Source organism: Phoenix dactylifera, chromosome 3 (genome assembly GCF_051530095.1).
Source record: "Phoenix dactylifera cultivar Ajwa chromosome 3, Ajwa_hap1_PhDact_Kaust_v1.1, whole genome shotgun sequence".
In the NCBI taxonomy this organism is placed as follows: Eukaryota; Viridiplantae; Streptophyta; class Magnoliopsida; order Arecales; family Arecaceae; genus Phoenix; species Phoenix dactylifera.
Window position 1 is genome coordinate 373,578 of NC_143192.1, and position 13,766 is coordinate 387,343.

Consider the following 13,766-nt stretch of genomic DNA (forward strand, 5'->3'; position numbering starts at 1 on the left):
GATAGATTGAAAAAAAAAAAAGGGAAAATGTAATAGTCTCTGTATTTCTGTGTGTCCAGGAACAACATGAGATTTTGGTGGCGGTAAAGGGAGGAGACCAATTGCAGCCATCCTTTATAGACCACCACCACCCAGCTGCAAGAGTATCCTATTCTGGACGGCGGGCCCAGTCATCCTCGGTTGGATGCGTCTCCTTTTTTTGTTGATGCTGAAAGTTGTGGTCCTTACTCCTTACGCAAAAAAAAAGAAGAAAAGATGGCTGGGGTCCTTCGATCCTCCATGGCCAGCCATGTTGTGCAGGAATGAATTCCAACCAAGCACACCTCAAACAAAGGTCAGTCGTTTCCGTCATCTAGGCTTAATTACTTCCCGTTGCTGATGATCCCTCCCAGCTTCCTCGTCTGGATGGGTGCATGCGATGGTGGATCGTCGCTCCCATTGCGCAGTGAAAACTACGGTCGGGACGATGAGTACGGCCGCACCGAGGAATACTCCATTCCTGACCATGTAGCAATTCCCATTTATCCATCCTTTCCCATAGGGCTGTCCGGCGTTCATGCTCGACCCGGCGGCTAATAGAATCGTTGCCAATCCAAAGCTGATCCTGTAAGATGGTCGAAACAGAACTGATAGAAAAAAACGAATACAATACAAAAAAACGAGGCATCTCATTCGAAGATCAGCCATTTTTATAAGAAAACGTCGCATACCAAGATAAAACCAATAAGGTGGTGGAGACGAGCAAGAAGATCGAAAACGTTGCATACCAAGATAAAACCAATAGGGTGATGGAGACGATTCGGCTTCTCCTACTCTTGTTGCCTCCTGAGTGAATACATACCGCGGAGGTTCCAACAATCTGGGCTATTGAAAGGCAGACGACCGCGGCGATCCCCAACCCAAAAGCGGAGCTCCTCGGCAACGAACAGAGGCTTCCATCCAGCTTCATATCCTTTGCCTGCAAAATCCCAACTCAAGCAGTTCAGCCTCACCGCTGCCCGATACCAATCCAGAACGCATCAAGCGGATCGTTCGCCGGCCACCATCACCTTTACTTTCTTGAATTCGGCTGCGACGGAGCAGGAGAAGGCGAGCGTTCCCAGGAACACGATGGTGGAGCAAATCACCGGCTTCCCAAGCTTGGGCTTCTCCATCGGTACGTAAGCTTATTCCTCGGGTAACAATTCGAGATGCGATAGTCCCCAAGAACGTCTCTCAATGTGCAGGCGCAGCCAAGATATTCTCAAGGCTTGCCCGATGGAGAAGGCATGCTGGGCTTCCTCTCAGCATGGGTTTTCCTCTTGGGGATGGCGATGGCCGTGCCTTCCTCCGAAGGATTTCATCGCTTTGGAGAGGGGAGAGAGATGACTGTCGATTTTCAACAAATCGGTCCCGCCTCCTCTAGACCACGTCAACCCTGCAGCCGGGTTGACAAAGAGAACAACCGAAAACAAATCTACAGGGAGAAAGAAGGAAGCCGGAGGAATCCCAAAAAGTTGCACGCCTGCCACCTCTCTGTTTGCACGGCCCGGCCCATGAGTTCACGTGCCGCCATTCGAAACGCTTAAATCCACAGAGTCGGATGGTGGCGGTATTGAATCGTATGCAAAACGAGGTCCTACAAGAGTTGACTCAATAATAATACTAGCGTAAATAAATTGTTAGTTTTCTCTTAATCGTCCGTGGTGATGAAGTAAAATGGAAGATTACAAATTTATGAACCGACTGGAACGTTCAAATACCTTGGCTGAAATACAACCACCAAAGATGCCAAAATATCAATTAACATATATATATATATATATATATATATATAGCAACCTTGGCTGAAAACATCTTTGTTATGAAATATGAATCTAATCATATCATTAAGTATTTTTCATCTATTTATATGGATGTTCTAAGAAAAAGACACAAGTTTTTTAAAAGCTCTCAAATTGCTATGACTGCCCCTCGAAATAGGGGTTAATCGACACTTTGGAACTAGCATCCAACAAAAATAGCTCTCTGTCAACAAGTTAAAATTGGTAATGAATACAAACTATGATATCTTATCTATTATGAAGATGGCTCTATCACGGGTTATAATGACCATGGCACGAATATCTGTAAGCAATATTTTGATCCATGATAGGATTTAATGACGTGAAAAATGTTTTACGAATTTATTCGCAATATAAACAAAATTATGTTTATGAAAGATGGATGATTTATTCATGCATGATTTTCTTTATGAATTGATATACTGTACTATGAAATGCTTATTTTGGAATAACTGTTATTTTTTTTAAATAATGCATTGACATGAAAAACTTATACTTGATATGGTAAGGTAGATTAAGATTTGCCTATTGAGCTGTGTTGCTCATATATCTCTATTTTTATTTTTATCTCTCAAGACGAATAGGTTCGAGAGAAACGAATGATGGTCCAGGCTTGGGTTTGCGCTAGTAAATTTGGTAATTTTCATTTTAGCATTTTAAATTGACTCTAAATTTGTTGTTAATAATTTTTTGAATTTTGAGGATTATGGGTTTGATATTTATGTTTTGATTTAGACACTCTGAATCAGTGTTGGTTGCATTTAATGGATAATAAAATTGGACTTTTATTTATTATAATTTGTTTGAGATGGATTTGAAATCTAAGATGTAATGTTTGGCTTCATGTTATCGTAGGTTGTACTTCTCGAAAATGTGATGGTTTAGAACTTTCAAAGTTTGAGCCTTAAGTAAGTTAATTTCAAGGACAAAATTATTTTAAGGAAGAAAGAATATAATAATCCTAATTTTTAGGCTCCGTGAGCTGACCCGAAGTGGCCAAGCTCAATCCGATAGCGCCTAGCCCTTGGGCTTGTGGGCTGGCCCGAAAAGGCCAGACCCAAGGCCACCGTGTCCTGTGGCATGATGCAGTGGAGAAGAAGATTCCGATAAGAGTCTTCTTCCTTCTCCGATTATGGCAGAAATCGGAGTCATCCAGGCAATTCAAGTTCGACTAAAATTTTAGAATTTTGCCTATTTAACTCCTCTATTGAAAGCCGTGTACAATGATTCTAAGAATCATCACTGATCTCGACGATTCTTTTCCGAGTCTGCTCCTCGATTCAGCTGTGAAACTCTGTAATTAACAGAACCGACACCTTTGGCTATATTGAGATGCCAATGTGGTTACTTGGTACAATCATTGGGTGTTTGATACTAGAGACCTAGGTTCAAATCCCGCCTATTTTGGATTGTCTTCCACTGATCCTAGTTTTCAAAATGAAGGAAAAGGAAACAAAGTCAATTAATAGGCATGCGGCAGTTGACATAACATTTAGAAATGTCGATTGTTTCCTGTATCTATATTGTTGGTTTTTGGGAGGGGATCAGGAAGATAAGGTGGAGTGGTACGTCAACCCCCAGGTGGTAAAAAAGTTTTTTTTCTTTCAAGAAACTGAATTAATCAACTTGTGTTTGTTCTGGTTTTCATCTATATTACTGTTGACTGTCTACATCTGTTATGTAGTTGGTTTCGATAGTTCGCAAGCTGGGTTTTCTTGATCTTGCTTGTGCTTCCACCATCCTTTTATTTGTGGGAACCAATCGAGCATGGATAATGGGAATGGGTGGCAAAGGTTTTCATGAATCTGTCTCCGGGCAGTTAATTTTATTTATTTATTTATTTACTCTTGTTGTTATCAATAAAATGCAACACCTGTGTGGCCCTTCAACATAAATTCGATTTTCTGGCCTTACCAGTGCTTTTCACTTTGTTTCAGATGACTGTACCATCTACATCACCAACATACCAACTTGCCCCGTTTTTTTTTTTTTTTTTTGGGCATATGTGCCACTTCAATACCATCGATTAGTCATTATTTCTTATTTCTGGTGCAAGGTGTATCAAGTTTCTGATACCGGTGAAACTTCTTTAGAGATTGTAGAATCATCTGCTACGGAGGAGAATGCTGACTTGGGTATCCGAAGGTGAAGAAAAGCCAACTCCTGGAACTTTTAGGTGGTGGTTGATAGTTTCTTGCATCTCCCAAGACCATCATGCTTGAATTGTGCCCAATTCTGATAGTTGGACGTCAGCCATATCGAACCCTGGAATTTGGACGGCTATCCATTTGTTTCATTGGTTATGCATGTAAATTATAGATTGAAATGAAATGATTTGCCGATTATTAGTAAACTTTGTTCTTGTACATGTGAATATTCATTTGTTCTTATGACTACGATGCACCTATTCTCAAGCTCGGATCCTCTCCATCAGTTTGTACCCAATCCTCTCAAGGTTGAAGTGAAGTAAATATTCCCTCCCTTGTGTCCTCCAGGTCAACCATCCGCCGCTCCTTTTTCATTGAGGTGAGCCGCGCATCACTCTGTTCCGATCCTCAGCCATGCATGCATGCATGCATGCAAGCAAATCGATGGCTGGTCTGTGCAGTGATACTATATATATTAATTTGTTTCATGTTGACCCGGAAAAGGTGCCGTGGCTCTGATTTCTGTTCTCCTGCATCATCTTCCTCCTCAACACCTGGACGATGGAGCGGGCGGTGCAGTAGGCGATGGCCTGCACGGTGACCATGGGGTTCACCCCAAGCGCCGTCGGGAAGACGCTGGTGTCGGCCACGAAAAGCCCCTCCACCTCCCACGTCTCCCCTCCCTCGTCCACCGCCGACGTCGAGGCCTCCACCCCCATCCGGCAGCTCCCCATCTGGTGGGCCGAGCACACCGGCGTGGTCAGAGACCCGACACCTCTCCGGCTCGCCTCCTTCACGAAACTATCCCACTCCCTCGCGCTCGCCCTCTTCACCTCGAACCGCTCCCCCTTGCAGTGCTGCGTCCCGACCTCCTCCGCCCCCGCCGCCGCCATTATCCGCAGCATCTTCTCCACCCCGTTTTTCAGGCTCTCCTCGTCGCCTTTCTCCATCCGGTAGCTTATGTTCCCCTCCCCGTCCACCGTGCCGGACCCGCGGTCCCTCACCAGGGCGAACACGTGCGCCGTTCGCGCGAACCGCGTCATCCGGTCCTTGAAGTCGGCGCCGGACGTCCACGGCGTCACCACCGAGAACATCCCCGGGTGCAGCGCCGGCGTCTGGATCACCACGCCGTAACCCGTCGTCCCCCAGTTGGCCGCGACCGTCGACATGGCCGTCATGATATCTCCCTCGTAGCTCCTCTTCTCTTCCTCTTTGTAGTCCGGCCGCCGGGACCCGGACTCCGGGAAGTGACCCCACACCATCACCACCGGGTGGAGGTGGAGGTGCTTCCCGATGTTCGGGTTCCGCAGGCCGCTCCTCTTCAGCAGCACCGGCGTGTTCAGCGCGCCGCAGGCCACCACGGTCACCTTCGACTCCACGATGCACGTCTCGCCGCTCTCGGTTTCGAACAGCACGCCCGTGGCCACCTTTCGACGCCTTCGCCCTCTGTCCCGGTGGAGCACTCTGACGGCTCTGCACCCGGGCAGGATGACGCCGTTGCGGGACTCCGCCATGTCGACGAGCCACGTCTCGGAGGTGGCCTTCTTCCGCCCGTCTTTGCACCCGAAGCAGCACCAGCCGCAGTGGTGGTCGGGCGGGGCGTTGCGGGAGATGTTGCTGACCGGATAGCCGAGCTCGAGGCAGCCGCGCCGGAGGGCGGCGTTGTTGAGGCTCTCCTTCATCTCGTGCACGTCCGACTGGACGCCCATGCGCTCGCACACGGCGTCGAGCGCCTCAGCGTAGGCGTCGCTCCCGAAGAGCTGCAGGCCGTGGTCGCGCCGCCACTCGGCGGCCACGTGGTCCGGGGTGCGGAGGGCCGCCGCCCAGTTGATGGCGGACCCGCCGCCGACGGTGGCGCCAGAGAGGACGACGACGCCCGTGTCGGTGGTGGAGAGGAGGCCGCCGCCCTCGTACATCAGGTCCAAGGTGGGGCCCTCGCAGAGGGAGAGGTTGGACCGGGCGTGGTAGCCGCCCTTCTCGAGGACGACCACCTTGTAGCCGGCCCGGGCGAGGAAGCCGGCGACCACCCCGCCGCCGGAGCCGGACCCGACGACCACGGCGTCGCAGAGGATGGTCCGGAGGGGCTTCTTGCGGCGGCCGCCTGGGAAGGGGCGGGTGGCGAGGGAGAGTCCGGCGCGGGAGAGGGCGGCTCCGGGGCTCCCCATGTGGACTAGGGCGCGGTGGAGCGGCCCAAAGCGGTCGTCTTCGCTGCACTGGTCGACCGACGCTTTGACTTGGTCAGCGAATGCGGGGTCGGGTCCACAGTATTCCAAAGCCCTCCACGTCGGGTTCTCGTACTTGTCGTTGACCTGGCACAGGAGTAGCGACGTCAACCCTCTTCTAGCTAATGCCTATCTACCTGTTCGTTGGTCAGTCTAACAAATCTTACTCAAAAATTATTCATTCATGGCCAGTGAGTACTATGGATTTTACTTTAAATGACTTCGAGGCCACGGTTAAGGGTAGCATAACGCTGCATTGCCTCCCTTACCACTTCATTGAAAAATATTTAAGTACTTTGATCTCAAATCTGAACCGACTCCTAGCTTTTATTGATATTATATTTTTAAATATTTAGTCATCCAAATAGGTATTTAAAGCTTAAGTTATGGAGATTCGGTTCTAAAAGACATTGGCCTTCATTTCAGTTTCCACTAGAAACTCTCCACTTTGCAGCTACGAGACTCTCGATCTCTAGATGAGGAGCCTACGTTCCAATCTTGGTAGGATATATTGGGATAGAAACGGGATAGCTCTAGGCCTCCTCTATTTTGAATAGACAAAAATGGTAGAGGGGCCGGGGACCTTCTCTTTCACTCTTATTTCTTCGCCCAGCCACCAAAACCACTAACGCCTCCACTATCTTCATTACTATTATGGTCTCCACCATTATCATCATATTTATATTTATAAAATAATTAATCATACCGAATATATTTATATTTGGAAAATTTTTAATATATATATATATATATTTGAAGTAGAAAAATAATATATTTCACTCATGCATGATTGCTCGCTGAAAAACAAGGCGGATATGCCGTGCCCAAAACATTTTCCTTAGGGCTCGTTTGGTTTACGGGAAGCATTTTTCTTCCTAGGAATATGATTCCTGGGAAACAAATTTTCCCATGGGAAAATACTTTTGGCATGTTTGGTTGACCATGGGAAAGTGACAAATTTCCAAGGTGATTATGTTTGGTTGGCCATCCACTTTCCTAGGAAAGTTATATATAATTCCTATTATGCCCTTAATAAAAATTAGATTTTTAATGCCTCTTTAATGCTTCTTTAATGCTGAAGGGACTTTTTGGAAAAAAGTAAAAATGGAGTGATTCCCGCCTCATGGGAAAGTAACTTTCCCATGTTTCTCATGGGAAAGACTTTCCCATGAAATGTGGGAATCACATTCCCATGGGAATACAACTTTCCCTTCTCTCTCCTTTGAAAACTCCAACCAAACAAGAGGCATCTCATTACTTTCCCGTTGACCACACTTTCCCCCCTTCTTTTCCCGCAAACCAAACGAGCCCTTAGTTACTATCTCTCGAAATTGAGAAATCATTTCGATGTACCAGCTCAGCTATGGAGCGGGCCTATAGAGATCCAACACGTAGATAGATTTGTCCACCTCAGTGGGACAAACAAGGGGGACTAAACTGAGCGCTCCTCCTGAGCATCGCCCTCACCAGCAACCCCATCTTCTTCGTCGACGTACGAGATCCATCCTATGTGCTACAACTTCGATCTCTCCAATTTCTTCCGCCGCGAGTCCGCCTTCCGCACTCCATCCCCTTCCCTCCACCTCCATCCATTTGCCTCCGACAAGCCCCTGCAATCCATCCGTCGAAGCCCCGACTTCGTACGTCACTGGCAAGACCCCCCCGCTATATCGAGTTCTGGAGCAACGTCGCCGCTTCAACTCCTCCACTTCCCACAAGATGGCACCCTCCTCCTCACTTCCGACGCAGAATTCGGAGTGGTTCATTGAGATCGGTCTGCCGAGATTGGCGGACTAAGTTTGTTGGATAATAAACTTGATTCCTAAAGTGAGTGGCATCCAACTAGCATCCTAGTTGGAAAGTCAAAGTCAAGTCGAGGTCAATAAGGTGAAAAACCCAGGATAACAAGAGTTATCATGAGTTGTAGAAGGTTAAGAGTCATAAGTTGTACAATGTGAAGAGTCATGAGTTATATGAGATTTAAGAGTCATGAGTCATATGAGATTTAAGAGTCGTGAGTTAGGAATATTAAAAGTCAAGAGTTATATGAATTATATGGGTCATGGGCATATCAAGAGTCGTGAGTTAGGAATATTAAGAGTCAAGAGTTATGAGTTACATGTATGAATTTCTAGAGTCACATGAAGTTTATATAAAGGGGTGTAAGCATCCATTTGTATGTGGTGAGTTGAATAAAAATTATTCTTCTTCAAACTTTGTTCTTGAGAGTTTCTACCACCTTCTTCTTGAGTGTTCTTCCTCATTTTTTCTAACAAAGTTGAGATCTACCTAGACCGGATCGACTCAGTGTTGCAGGAGGGCTGGTGGGATGAATCAAACATCTATGAGATGGTCGACACATCCGCCTCCTCCGACTTCTTTGATGATGATCGATGATGATGGCAAGGTAGTGGTGGTCGACACCCAGACGGTGCTCGACGCTTTGCTTCTCAAGGCTAATCGCTGCTCCGACTCCCTCTGTTGGGCTGGCTAGAAAGGGAAAATGATGCTCAAAAGGGGCGCTCGGGAGGGCAGAGCACTCAGTTTAGGTTTCTATTACCAATGAGATCGAAAGTTCTATCCATATGGCTGATCATTGAAATGCTAGAGTCTTTGAGGATAGAAGGCAGCATCGGAGGGTAATTGAGAGACTAGGTTACCTTTTGGATTACTCAAAGGGAGGCTAATTGAGTTGCTTCACATGTAGCGCAACATTCTGATGAGTTTTTTTTAGATAGCCACGAGACTTTTCCCCTCCCCTTTTTTTTTGACTTTCTCACTTGTATTTTTACGAGAACGATATGATTTATCCGGTTCATCTAAAAAAAAAATCAATAAATAGCATACAATCCTTCTATGCTACTGTTTTTGAGATATTTCTCCTTTCGGATTCGAATTAATGAATGCTTCCTACATGCAACTGTAAGGTTGAACTCGGAACCAATTCAGTCGTCCCATAAATCATGGACATATACACGTAGCTCTCTAAAGTCAGAAAGTTACTGAACAAAATGCTTTGCTGACTTCGATTAATAACTTAGAAAGGCACTTGGTTGTGTGTCATATTCTCATTGAACATGCATCATGAATCGTGCCATTGTTACAAGTGAATAGTGCAAAAAGGTTGAGGGAGTTTTATACGCCCTTATAGAACGACCACTGGGTAGATATAAAGTGATCATTAAAATTAAGAAAAAATATAAAATATTATAGAGACATCCCATCAAATTTAGATCATTTATACTTGAACTCTAAAAATTTTCAATGTCAACTAGTCATCAAAACATTAAATTTGTTACAATATGGCCCAATCGTCTATCTCCATTACAGAATGTTATCACATAAGCATCGCATATGATAACTAATCTTTTATAAACCTCCAAAACTACCCTTTCCATTTAGCAAGGGGCTCTTGTTTTGGCGGAAATTAAAAGAAAAAAGAGGGAGAGTAGTGATTTGAGATCCATGCAGGTAAATGAATGACAAATAATAGGGCACTTTAAGATCCATGATGAATAATAGAGGATGGAGCACTTCGATATCCGTATAGGCGGATGAATGATAAAGAATGAAGTGCTTTGAGATTTGTGTAGGTAGATGAATGACAAAGGACTAAGTGCTTTGAGATCTATGCAAGCTAATGGATGATAGAGGATGGAACGCTTTGAGATTTGTGCCAACAGATAAATGATAGAAGATAGAGCGCTTTGAGATCTATGCAACCAGATAAATGACAGAGGATAGAATGCTTTAAGATATATGCAAGCAGATGGATGATAGATGATGGAGTACTTTGAGATTTGTTTAAATAAATGAATAATAGAGGATGGAGCACTTCGAGATCTGTACAAACAAATGGATCCCAGATGGAACGCTTTAAAATCTGTGCTGGTGATTGGATAACAAAAAAGGGGGCTCTTTGAGACTCGTGCTTGTAGATGGATGATTGAGACTTGAGCACTTTGAGATCTATGCTAGCAAATATATGAGAAAAGATGGAGCGCTTTAAGATATGTGTGGATGGTAGAATGCAGCGCTTTGAGATCTGCATAGGTAGAGAAATAATAGAGGATAAAGCGTTTTAAGATCTATAAAGGTGGTTGGATTAAAGAGGATGGAGCACTTTGAGATCTATGTTGGTAGATGAATGGCAAATAACGCCATCTCTGAAATAAGGGTATCTTTTTTCTTTTTTTTTTACTCAGCTAGATCCAGGTAGACGGATGGGCCATACTACAACAAATTTGAAGTTTTGGTGGCTAGTTGATATTTTTAGACTTTTGGCGTTTAAGTGCAAATAGCCCAAATTTAAGAGGTATCTCTGTAATTTTTATATAAAAAATTAAAATTTTTCTATATATGTGGAGAGTGGAGACCCAACGACATACACCCTCAAAGGTGCAAACCAGAGATTGCTGAGCAAAAAATATAACCACAAGGATAATACAATATTACTTTTTCTAAACATATATAAATACGATCGAATTCTTATGTCGTTTCTGGATATCTTCCAAACTAACCATCTTGACCCGCATCATGCTCAGCGAGCTGGCTCCGTGCTTCAAGAAAACGCCATATTCAAGGCCAAAAAGACTAATAATTATTTTATTTTGGTAGTTAAAAGCCTAATAAATTTGATGTCCGTAGAGTAACCCGGATAGAAGAATTCCTGCTTTTAAAAGAAAGCTTTTTTAAAAGCAAGGTTTTCATCTTGGCGATGTCAGTCAAGGTCTCGATTTATATCAATAATATCTACAAAAATCTCATCAAATAATAAGATATAATCTGCAATAAAAAACTAAGTAGCTGATGGTACCCATATATGTGTAAAAAAACTGCCGGTCCGTATGATTAAAAAAATAAAAATTAAACACAGGCCATGCAGCTAGAAAGTAGTACGCTACGCACATATGATGGCGCTGACAGATGATTATATACACATATACATACCATACATACATACATACATACATATATATACACACACACATATATACATATACACATACATACATACATACATACATATACACACAAAAGGAGAGAGAGAGAGAGAGAGGGAGAGAGAGAGAGAGGGTTGTGATTGCTTCCCATCTCACCTGGGTGAAGTAGAAGAAGGGGATCAGGAACTTCATGGCCCTGAAGAGCTTCCTGTAGAGGTAGATGGGGCTGGATGACCACGACGACAAGATCTCCTCCCTCCGCGTAGGATCGATATCCGAGAACTTGTGGAAGAAGGGGAAGCGGCAGGACACGCACCGCGTCCCGCAGAAGATGAACGTGCCGTACCATGTCGACAGCAGCCACAGCGACAGCCGCAGCAGCCCCAGCAACGCATGTCGTAGCCTCCTACTCACGTACCCTCCCACCTTAATTATAAACGCATTATTAATTAATATATAATTTGAATACGTACCCTATATGGGTTCCGTGCATGCATGATTCTGAACTATTATTACGACTCTTCCAATCTATGCTATTTATTTATATATATATACGAAACCTCTACTGCTGCTACGAAAAAAGTTACCTGGAGAAACCAAATCGTGGCAAAATTTAATCAAGAGGCCAGCATGCATCTTTCATTTCCTTGAACCGATAAAGAAACAAATAACAGTAGAAACAAGAAGGAAGCCAACCAAATTCAAAAGAAGCTCTCGCGCAATTGTTACTAGTGGAAATGGAGCATTCTTACAATTTCTGGGGTTCCTATCATGGAAGCGGAGGCGAGGTAGAACGCACGGATGGACTCATTCCGAGCACCGGGCAGGTCGATGGAGGGCAGGAAGGTGTCACTTATTGCAGTGAGGGAGTCCATCTCTCGGGCAGTGAGACCGTTCCCCGGAGGAGGACGACGATGCGGTTCTCCGCCGATGGATTCTGAGTAACAATTCAACGCTTCCAAGTCAACAGAAGTTTCGAGGAGGGCTTTCTTGGCGATCACCGGGGACTTGACGAAGTTAAGTTCATGGCTGGAATCCATGGCAATAGCAGCTCGATCTCCAGGTGCTAAAAAGTGGACCGGATGACAGGATTACTGGGAAGTACAAGCAATGAATTAGACAATGGCCACCATGGGTTGCAACAGTATGCTAGCTTGATGTTTATATATACCGAGATCGATGGGATGGAAGATGGAGAGAACGCCACGGGGGGCTCGCGACGGAACCGAAACATTAATGCTGGCAGATTTTTTTGGCCAACCCCTTACCTGAAGCCATTAATAGAGTTGGCCCTGGCCCTTAACCTCAGCCATTGAGTGAGTTGGCCTTGGTGTTAGTCTTGGCATCCAGCTCGAACATTAATTAGAAGCCTTTCCGTCGGTAAAGTAGGAAAGGCCCACAGGTGTCAAGTCTCCCAACTAAACACGTACGGCAAGCTTGGGCGGATTACAGAAGTTGGGTTGCCAAGTGATTAATTATTCAAAGAGGTTCATAAATATCCATGTTGAACTACACGGGGCCAATAAAATCATTTACGTGAAGACGAAGTCATTTGATCATTTCTTGATCTTTGATGACAGCATTACTGTAAGGTGGGAAAAAAAACAGGATGTGCTCCTCACCATCCAGAGTATATCCCAAGTTTTTCAATTCCAACTCGGAATAATCCCAATAGAGAAAACCTCACAAGCACGTACTCTTGGATGAGTTGGTTTTTATAACATGCCTCACCCCCCATCATAAGCTCTTCAGTACGGTTATATAAAATTTTCCTCATCGTGACCACCACAAAACTTGATCCAATTATCGTATCGAAGGCTATCTTGAACGCGGAATCCAGATTAAGCTAAACATATCAAGTCGAACAATTTGAAGTCATTAATAACTACAATTTGTCCAAATTCGAAAATTCCATCTTTTGTGTCCTTTTTAAAGTGGTGAGATGGGAATATTCCAACTTCCTAAAAGCTTGCTAATGGATATATAGGAAAGGCCATCTATGATTGGTACGACGACCATGATTGGATTAGCCCCGTATACGGTTGTCCGCGACTTGAAGCAAGCTCCAATCTTCCGTGATCTGCTAGCCAAAAATATAAAAATAATTAGGACAAATGAAAAGTTTGATCCTTTTCTCTTTTTTCCCCCTTCTTTTCATAAAATTTGGTAAGATAGAATGTAACGAAGGTAAGATTTATTTCGTACAATTTATGTGGTTCATAACAAACTCAATCACAATAGGTTTACTGCCCAAAAAACATAATAAATGTTGCCGCCTAAAACCGACCTAATGGAATTGGTAGTCAGGAAGGCAAAAGTAGATCTGGTCGGCTTCGCTGGAGATGGGTTGCACCATACGAGCTACAGGCTCCAACTTGCAACTAAAAGAGAATGATCAGGGGGTCGTCAGAATATATCCAGTAAGAAATCCTTCGATACTTAAGTTACAGTTTCAAAAGAGAACAAAAGAGATCTAAGCAAAAATGATGATGAGAGATCACGATGAAGATCGAGTCTCTTACCCGAGCATCCTTGGGCTTTATTATATAAAAATAAGGGCGCTAATCTCGCATGATCTTCGGATAAGCTATTACGCTTTTTTCTTATTTGCCGACTTGGATAGACGTAGCC

The 13,766-nt window shown here is 44.4% G+C and overlaps 2 protein-coding genes across 4 annotated transcripts; both read right to left on the minus strand.

The window, feature by feature from the left end:
* Window positions 1–213: 213 nt before the first annotated feature.
* On the minus strand, window positions 214–1,281 carry LOC103718764 (protein MODIFYING WALL LIGNIN-1-like). Of its 2 annotated transcripts, none has more exons than XM_008807721.6 (3): window positions 1,050–1,281; window positions 768–958; window positions 214–604 (listed from the first exon to the last, which is right to left on the minus strand). In XM_008807721.6, exons 1-3 carry the CDS (start codon window positions 1,152–1,154, stop codon window positions 349–351), a joined length of 552 nt encoding a protein of 183 aa, XP_008805943.4. In that variant the 5' UTR covers window positions 1,155–1,281; the 3' UTR covers window positions 214–348. The 2 variants fall into 2 exon arrangements, with proteins under 2 accessions (XP_008805943.4, XP_026664953.4); XM_026809152.4 differs by having other exon boundaries at window positions 711–958.
* A 2,862-nt stretch (window positions 1,282–4,143) lies between these two features.
* Window positions 4,144–12,291, minus strand: LOC103718770 (long-chain-alcohol oxidase FAO4A-like). 2 transcript variants are annotated; one of them, XM_008807726.6, is made up of 3 exons: window positions 11,888–12,291; window positions 11,292–11,561; window positions 4,144–6,279 (listed from the first exon to the last, which is right to left on the minus strand). In XM_008807726.6, exons 1-3 carry the CDS (start codon window positions 12,173–12,175, stop codon window positions 4,456–4,458), a joined length of 2,382 nt encoding a protein of 793 aa, XP_008805948.4. In that variant the 5' UTR covers window positions 12,176–12,291; the 3' UTR covers window positions 4,144–4,455. The 2 variants fall into 2 exon arrangements, with proteins under 2 accessions (XP_008805948.4, XP_088573439.2); XM_088717313.2 differs by having other exon boundaries at window positions 11,723–12,272.
* Window positions 12,292–13,766: the final 1,475 nt, after the last annotated feature.

Bases quoted from the DNA above. Each gene is read 5' to 3' on its own strand.
- LOC103718764 (XM_026809152.4), bottom strand. From the start codon at position 1,154: ATGGAGAAGCCCAAGCTTGGGAAGCCGGTGATTTGCTCCACCATCGTG. The intron at 959-1,049 runs GTGATGGTGGCC...GGGATTTTGCAG, and splicing joins CCGAATTCAAGAAAGTAAAG to GCAAAGGATATGAAGCTGGA. The intron at 605-710 runs GTATGCGACGTT...ACCATCTTACAG, and splicing joins ACCTTATTGGTTTTATCTTG to GATCAGCTTTGGATTGGCAA.
- LOC103718770 (XM_008807726.6), bottom strand. From the start codon at position 12,175: ATGGATTCCAGCCATGAACTTAACTTCGTCAAGTCCCCGGTGATCGCC. The intron at 11,562-11,887 runs GTAAGAATGCTC...TTTATAATTAAG, and splicing joins TGATAGGAACCCCAGAAATT to GTGGGAGGGTACGTGAGTAG. The intron at 6,280-11,291 runs GTGAGATGGGAA...CTCCTGTGCCAG, and splicing joins CCTTCTTCTACTTCACCCAG to GTCAACGACAAGTACGAGAA.